Consider the following 3,086-nt stretch of genomic DNA (forward strand, 5'->3'; position numbering starts at 1 on the left):
GGTGAGGCCTTGCCCTCAGGTGAGCAGATGGCACATAAGGCAGCATCACGGTCAGGGGAAGACAGGGATAGTGGACAGAGAGCATCACTCAGCACACATGTGCCCCAGAGTGCCCTCACTGTCTGTCTCAGCAGCTCCAGGAAGGCTGTCCAGGCTCGGGCTCCCAAATTCTTCCTGCTTGGTTTACTGAGAGAAGTGAGAGGCAAGGAGTGAGGCAAGTTGACTGAGATCAGCAAGGACATCCCAGGACCCACTATGAGTCGAAGAAGGACCACATCCCTGCTCCTGCGGGAAACTCCCCCAAAACCCTGCCCACCCAGGCCGTGCCCCTGCTGTCCTCCTGGAGCCCAGAAGCACGATAGGAAGTGACGGCCCCCTATCTACGATGGGGTGTGATGCCATCTTTGAGAGGGCTGCTATCTTTGAGAGCTGCTGTAGCTGTGCCCAGAGGGAGGAGTCCGAGGTCTCATCAGGGGTCCAAGTCGGAGGTGACATGAGCTACAAGTGCACTGGATAGTTACAAAGATACGCCCTGGCACTCCCAACACATTTTCCATCTGAAAAGTGGCGACTTCACAGCCCCCTGGCAACCCGCACCTTCTCTAGGCCTGTAGGCTCAGGCCTGGCTTTTAGGTGCAATGTCCATCAGCTACGAACGCAGGTTCTCGGGACATAACCTGGGTCCAGGGGTGGTGGATCTGGGTGCGGGGTTGGTGGACCCTGGCTCTCTTTGGTGGGAGGGAAGTCCGGGATTCTGTGGAGTAAAGGAGGGACCCATGGGGTGACTGAGTGTCTCAACACACCAGATTGGCGGCCACCCCTAACCCCTTACCCAGCGTGACTTTGCCGGAGAGCAACCAGTCAGCATCTGGGGCAGTTCTAAAGGCTGAGGGGCTCCCTGACTATGATCGCCAAACACAGTACACTCGGGGAAGAAGGGACCTCGTTCCTAAGGGCTGGCAGCCCGTCAGCAGAGGGAGGATGTCACGGCTCGGGAGGATTCAGGGTAATGACCATCCTCCGCATCACAAGGCCGACTCAGGACCCTCCCCTGTAGCCAGCACTTCCTCCCAGCCAAACATGGGGATGGTTTGGTGGTCTGTCTGGGGAGGTTGGCAGCTCGGTTGTGAAGGGGCAGCCTGGAGACAGCAGAAGGGCAGGTCCCGGCTCCTTTTCACTGGGGCGGCCTTGAACACTCCCTCCTCTCATTGTCTGAGGTGACAGGGAAGGTGGCAGCGTCAACTTCAAAGCAAGAGAGGGAACAGGGTGGGTGGGTTTGGGGGTGGGGGGGATAAGAGGGAGTCTTGCCCCAGTTTTCATCATGACTCTGAAATGTGAACTGAAAGGACCTGCCTCCCCTGCCAGCCCCTACAGGCCTCCCTCTAACACCCAGGCAGGGCTGTCTGGCTGCACCCCAGTGATCACTCTCACTTCCTACCCAGCCAGTCTCAAGGGAGGGCTCACCAGGAGAACACGAGACTTGTGGGTCCTAGAGCACTGGCCTCAAGGACCCCTCAGAGGCGGCTTGGGTTCAAGCCAGGGAGGACTCTCCTCACTGCAGTTGCTCACAACATCTGCTTGTCCTTCCTCTAGGTGCCCTCCTTCCCTGCCACCCTGCCTGCATGCGCCTGTGATCCATAACCAGTGTCACCATGCCTCAGAGGCCACAAGAACAAGTACCATGCCCGTGTGAAATTCCACCAGGTCCAGGGGGACACTCAGTATCCCCAGGAGGCTCAGACCAGTGCTGCTGCAGCCCCCAAAGAGGAGTGCCCCTCTTCCCACTCGTCTGTCCCTCAGGCTTCTCCCCTGAACTCCTCTGCTACTGGAGATCACCAGGAGCTTCAGGGAGCCATGGCCCCTAGCTCTCCTAATGCAGGGCCTTCCTGTGCAGGATCTGATGAAGGTGCCCAGGGCCCAGAGGAGGAAAGTGCAGGTGCCTCCAAGGCAGCCCCTGTCACTCAGAGCCCTCTCATAGATCCTCTGACCAGGAAAGCCAGTATGCTGGTGGAGTTCCTGCTGGAGAAGGACACCAAGAAGGAGCCCATCTCGCAGCATGCCCTGCTGAAGGTCGTTGGCAGGAAGTATAGGCAGCACTTCCCTGAAATCCTCAGGAGAGCCTCTAAGCACATGGAGCTGGTCTTTGGCCTGAAGCTGACAGTAGTCGGCCGTAGCATGATCATCTGTGCTCTCATCTACAAGCTCAACCTCCGCGGCGATGAAGGTCTGAGTGAGGAGGGGGTGGTCGGCCCAAGTCCGGTTTCCTCATGGTGGCTCCTGGGCATTATCTTCAGGAAGAGTAACCACGCCCCCGGGGAGGAGGTCTGGAAATTCCTCAGTGTGTTGGTGGTCTATACTGGGAGGAGTCACTGGATCTTTGGGGAGCCCAGAAGGCTCATCACCAAAGATCTGGTGCAGAAGAAGTACCTGAAGTATCGACAAGTGCCCAGTGGCGATCCTCCCCACTACGAGTTCCTGTGGGGCCTGAGAGTTTGTGTTGAGACCAATAAGATGAAGGTGTTGGAGGTGCTGGCCAAGATCCACAATACCGTCCCGACTCCCTTCCCAGACCTCTATGACGAGGCTCTGAGAGATCAGGTGGAGAGAGCAGGGCTGAGAGGCAGGGCCAGGGCTCCCACAATGGCTGAAGCCAGTGCCCCTTCCAGGGCCAAGTCCTACAGCTCCTCCCACATCTAGGGAGGGAGACCCTGACACTTTCTCCCCTTTTGTGTTGGAACAGAGCTGTCAAGCTCCTAAATAGTAGAGAGTAGTAGGGTAGAAGGAACAAAACCTGTATGTTCTTTATAGTTTTATGGAGTAAGGGAGTTTAGGTACAACTCATTTTAAAAAATATATATCTTTTTTCCTTTATCCATAGAAGAAATATCTAGTGAACGTTGATTTAAAGTAGATTAAGGAGATGAGGGAGGAGTTTAGTATTTTCAAATGTTAATTACTTTTCATAAAGTTTATTGTGCCTCAGAATACAAATGTATTAATCATATAAATCACATTGTTTGCTGTTTTAAAGTTTTGAAAGCCACAGGTTGGGTATATGTAAAACACACTGAACATACTGAATATAT

At 54.8% G+C, this 3,086-nt stretch overlaps 1 protein-coding gene across 1 annotated transcript; it reads left to right on the forward strand.

Moving 5' to 3' along the window:
• Positions 1 to 638: 638 nt before the first annotated feature.
• Positions 639 to 2,697, forward strand: LOC108634995 (melanoma-associated antigen B4-like). The gene is made up of 2 exons (XM_018045309.1): positions 639 to 702; positions 1,646 to 2,697. Exons 1-2 carry the CDS (start codon positions 639 to 641, stop codon positions 2,695 to 2,697), a joined length of 1,116 nt encoding a protein of 371 aa, XP_017900798.1.
• The last annotated feature ends 389 nt before the right edge of the window (positions 2,698 to 3,086 follow it).

The sequence above is a fragment of the Capra hircus genome, unplaced genomic scaffold, assembly GCF_001704415.2.
Source record: "Capra hircus breed San Clemente unplaced genomic scaffold, ASM170441v1, whole genome shotgun sequence".
Lineage (NCBI taxonomy): Eukaryota > Metazoa > Chordata > Mammalia > Artiodactyla > Bovidae > Capra > Capra hircus.